This window comes from Oratosquilla oratoria, chromosome 12 (genome assembly GCF_046742065.1).
Source record: "Oratosquilla oratoria isolate Oo_2021 chromosome 12, ASM4674206v1, whole genome shotgun sequence".
NCBI classification, from domain to species: domain Eukaryota; kingdom Metazoa; phylum Arthropoda; class Malacostraca; order Stomatopoda; family Squillidae; genus Oratosquilla; species Oratosquilla oratoria.
In genome coordinates, this window is record NC_134788.1 from 6,312,318 (window position 1) to 6,317,317 (window position 5,000).

The following is a 5,000-nucleotide window of genomic DNA, read 5'->3' on the forward strand; positions in this document are numbered from 1 at the left end:
TTATTTGACCAAATGACAAGACATCTTGTCATCGGAGTTTAATGGGTTAACATCTTCAGGGGAATATCACAAAAGTGCTTGGGAAGTCTAGTTTCTTTCCCGGTTTCCTTTGTGGTTATTCAGCAATTTATCGGATCACGTAGTTTTGTGATCTTTTTACATACATACACCCTGTGTGTGTGTGTGTGTGTGTGTGTGTGTGTGTGTGTGTGTGTGTGTGTGTGTGTGTGTGTGTGTGTGTGTGTGTGTGTGTATCATTTAACTGAACATTATATTCCAATACAGGTAAATCTCAGTAGCTACATTCGTCATTTGTGGGTCAAAAATGACTCACGGAACAACGTTTCGGCACCGCTTGATGCCGAAAGGTTGCTCGTGTGAACGTCGCTTAACGTTTCTGCCAACTCACTCTGCATCTCTCCTCAGAGGAGCTCTCTACCTCTACTTATATATCTCTATATATAACTTTACATATATATCGGGCGGCACTGTCGCATGATCTACGTTGCCAAGCGAAATGGAATATGTATAAATAAATATTATATATATATATATATATATATATACATTTATTTATATTATGTGTGTGTGAGTGTGTACAGTACATGTCAAAACTATGTGACCCCTACACTTTTCGGCCGCCTAGCTATTTATGACGAAGAGAAAGGCATTTTCTGGGGGTGAAATTATGTAAATAAAATGTATCTGGCAACCCCCTGCTGTCACGCTGGGTCAACAGAGTAGAACGTGAGGGAGAACTCAGCCAGTCGGTCCCACACTGCCGTGGGAAGAGCGTTTAAATGTAATCCCTCTCCTCGGGACCTTGCCTTTTTTGACACTGGTTTTCTTCATTTCCCTAAGGTCTGTATCGTTACCATAGTCCCAACAAAGGAATTAACTAAAGATATAATTGCCCAAATCATTGGACTAAAGAAGGCAGGCCATGGAAGTAAAGAAATCAGTGAAATGTTGTAAATGGTCAAGTCCAAACTCAAGAGATACATGAAAAGATTCCCGATGATAGAACTGGAGGTTCCATTCCAGAAACCTAGGACAGAGAGTCCTAAGACTTCTTCATGGGTTTTGAACATCATAAAGCGTACTTTAGAGTCAAATCCACTAACAAAACCAAAATCTCTAAAGGAGAATTATTTTTAGGATTCTCTGTACCAGGTTACTGGGATGGTATCTCTAGTCCTTCCCGAAATCGCACCATGTATGGTATCTCTAGCCAGCGTCCCTCCCGAAGTAGCACCATGTATCTCTTGAATTTGGACTTGACCACCTTCAACATTTCACTGATTTCTTTAGTCTCATGGCCTGCCTTCTTTAGTCCAATGATTAACCCATTCAACTCCGATGACAAGATGTCTTGTCATTTGGTCAAATAAAACAAAAAATCATAAAACACCAAAATGTTTGATCAAACACCAGAAAAATATGACGTCAATCCTCGCTTCGCTCGCAGCGAAGCGAGGACTGACGTCATATTTTTCTGGTGTTTGATCAAACATTTTGGTGTTTTATGATTTTTTGTTTTATTTGACCAAATGACAAGACATCTTGTCATCGGAGTTGAATGGGTTAAGGCAATTATATCTTTAGTTAATTAATTTACAGGGACAATGGTAACGATACAGACCCTAGGGAAATGAAGAAAACAAGCGAGAAAAAGGCAAGGCCTCGAGGAGAGGGGTTACCTCTAAATGCTCTTCCCACGGCAGTGAGGGACCGACTGGCTGAGTTCTCTCTCACGTTCCACTCTGTTGGCCCAGCGTGATAGCTGGGGATTACCAGATACATTACATCTACCTAATTTCATCTCATAAAATGTCTTCCTCTTTTTGTCATAAATAGGCCGCAAGGTGTTGGTGCCGCATACTTTTGACGAATATTGTATAGGTATATATATACATATATAATGTATATACACACACACACACATATATATGTGTGTGTGTGTGTGTGTGTGTGTACACACCCGCGTGCACGTGTACGTCTTTTGTTTTTGGATGCAAGCTTGAAAGAACAAACCCGACTAAAGCCACATGTACCCACGCACAGGCTCCATAGTCCAGGCATGGAGGGTTTGGAAGACTGAGCCCCTGCCGCTGCCGTCCAGCCCTCTACCGATACACCCCCAACCCCTGATCCTGTAGACCCCGTGAAGTGAGTCCTATTGATGGGACTACCCAAGGCTGCACAGTCAGCGCCATGCCTCTCCGCACTGTCATCAAACTCACGTACTCATGGAGCAGTCTCGACAAGGTAAGCTACAACATATCGAAGTTAACCCATTAAACTCCGATGACAAGATTCTTGTCATTTGGTCAAATAAAACAAAAAATCATAAAACACCAAAATGTTTGATCAAACATTTTGGTGTTTTATGATTTTTTTATTTATTTGACCAAATTACAAGAATCTTGTTATCGGAGTTCAAAGGGTTAATTGGCGACCACCCCCCTCTCCGTCCCGTCATGCAGAAAGAGATAAAATGGGTAGAAATCTCTTCAGGCTGTGTCAAAATATCATTCACACATACCCCCATCCCCCACCAACTCCCATCCATCACAGCATCATCCATACACAACCATTCTCCACTCACCCGTATCTTCTGTCTACTCCCTTCCTTCCTCAACAGACATTCACCTCTTTCCCAGTATCCCATTTACCCTATCCATTCATCTCATCCTTGGTTCCCCCCTCATGTTCACTCCTTCCACTTCTGCCTTCCACACCTCTTTTACTAATCTTCCTTCACTCATTCTTTCCAGGTGTCCAAACCATCCCAATAGTATTTCGTCACTTAATAACATTTAAAGTGTGTGGTGTGAATTTCCTGGGTCTGCCACAGCGCTGACGTGGGGTAGGTAGTGACTCCAACCATCCTTGAAACGTAACAATCAGCGTTGCACTGAACGCACTGTAACTCCTACATTTTCAGAGATTTTCTTCACAGAATGCCCCGACTTAAACAGGGCAACTATAGCAGCAATCTTGTAACGTTCGATTTCACGTCCACTACTCATAGCCGGCAACACAGACGCCAAACCACTGAGAATTTACATAAATCGAAGGCATAAAAAAAGGGGAAAAATGGCTCGCTCGAGATATTGAAGGCGAGGGACAATTTGTGGCATAAGTATTGACGTCAGCATTAACGCGTATAAACTGATGGTGGCTTTGGTGTGTGTATGTATACATATATATATATACTGTATATATATAAATATATATATATATATATATATTGTCACATATATCCCATATATGTAAGGTTGAAATATAATTATTACTTTGGATAAAGGCGTCACATGGGAGTTCGTGAGTGTGCGTACGGAGAACGCGTAGAGAGGTTAGGATACAATTAAGTGTTTGTTCCTTGTTTTACATAACACTTCCCGCCAGCCTAGAGCGGCGCAGAACGTTTCAGCTGACTTGGCCAATCAGGTCCAATCTCCATAGACTCCTAAGGGCCAATCAGAGGTAATTTTGTAAAAGGAATCAGGCGCCTTAGGGCGTGTCAGAGTCAGTTCAGGATACTAGGTGCTATGTAGAGGACATATCGCCTCGAACAGGATTGCCGACTAACGTAAGTCCGCTGTACTCCCCAGCTAGAATTTCATTCAGGTGTTATGTGACGTCTATGGCAGTGACGCGGGAAGCCTAGACGGTGTATCGTTGGTAATTAATTTCTCTTTCACCCCTCGTTAAAAGTTTTAGAGTGGGAATCTTCTGTTTTGAAACTTATTATTCATTTGTATGTCCTTGATTGTAATCACTCTTGTAATCCCATTAACTTTAACGAATAGTGTTAAACGTTATCTGTGCGTTTCATTTTTCTTGATTTTCATGATACCGCAAAATCAAGTGGCGACCAACGTAGTTACCCAGAGACATTGGGTTTTGGGAACTCGTTCATTCATTCTTTCTTATTATGTTACGAGACGTGTGAGCAAGATTTCGTAACTATATATATATATATATTATATATATATATTATATATAATTATATATTATATATATATATATATATACATATAGATGACATTTTTGTAGATGTAGGAGAAAAACACCTTGATGACATCAAAAACAAAATGGAAGAATATTCTTGTCTACGCTTTACGGTGGAAAGGAGCGTCAATAATAAAATCCCCTTTTTAGACGTTTGGGTAGATGGAACAAAAGGCGTTTTCACCACAACTGTCTATAGAAAACCCACTAACTCTGGAAGGTGCCTAAACGGTTCTAGTGAATGTCCCTCCAAATATAAGATGAGCGTAATACGTGCCTATGTCACAAGAGCTTTTAAAATTTGTTCTAGTTGGCAACTACTACACCAAGAACTTATTAGAGTCAAGCAAATTTTAACTAACAATGGCTTTGCAATGAGGGACATCGATAAAGAAATTAAAAATAATATGGAGAAAGCCAACACAAAGAATAAAGAATTAGAGAGTAAGAAAAATAATATAAACATTTATTATCAGAATACAATGTTATCAGCGTATAAAAAGGACGATTTTTTTAAAGACATTATCCATAAAAATTGTAAGCCCAGAAACGAAAAGGACAAAATAAACTTTATAATCTATTACCGTAACCCAAGAACATCATTGCTGGTGATGAAAAACAATATGGCAGCTACCACGGATAAACTTAAGAAAAATAATGTGGTATATAAATACTCATGTAATTTATACAAAGACGGAGTGCTTTGCAAAGAAGAGTATATAGTCCATACCACACAAACTTTAACTCAGAGGCTCACACAACACATGCAAAATGGCGTGAAAAAACCCACGTTACAAAATCCCACAATACAGCATTACACGGGACTAACTAAATAAAAGCACTTTTATTTTGGTTAAGAATAATAACAGGAAGAAACTGAAATGTTTAGAGGCTGTTTTTATTAGAGACCATATGCCATTAATCACCATTCAACAAAATATGTGTGGTACTTTAGAACTCTTCGGAGTATTCCGCGTCACCCA

At 39.7% G+C, this 5,000-nt stretch overlaps 2 protein-coding genes across 4 annotated transcripts in view; one reads left to right on the top strand and one right to left on the bottom strand.

Annotated features, from left to right (window-relative positions):
- LOC143030923 (uncharacterized) overlaps positions 1-5,000 on the bottom strand; it is a 311,312-nt gene that overhangs the window by 155,582 nt on the left and 150,730 nt on the right. The gene's annotated exons all lie outside the window — the stretch shown is intronic.
- Positions 2,138-5,000, top strand: part of LOC143030924 (XK-related protein 6-like) — a 52,139-nt gene continuing 49,276 nt past the window's right edge. The window contains exon 1 of the mRNA XM_076194187.1: positions 2,138-2,268. Within this exon, the coding sequence (XP_076050302.1) occupies positions 2,215-2,268 (54 nt within the window). The 5' untranslated portion in view covers positions 2,138-2,214. The remainder of the gene's footprint in view (positions 2,269-5,000) is intronic.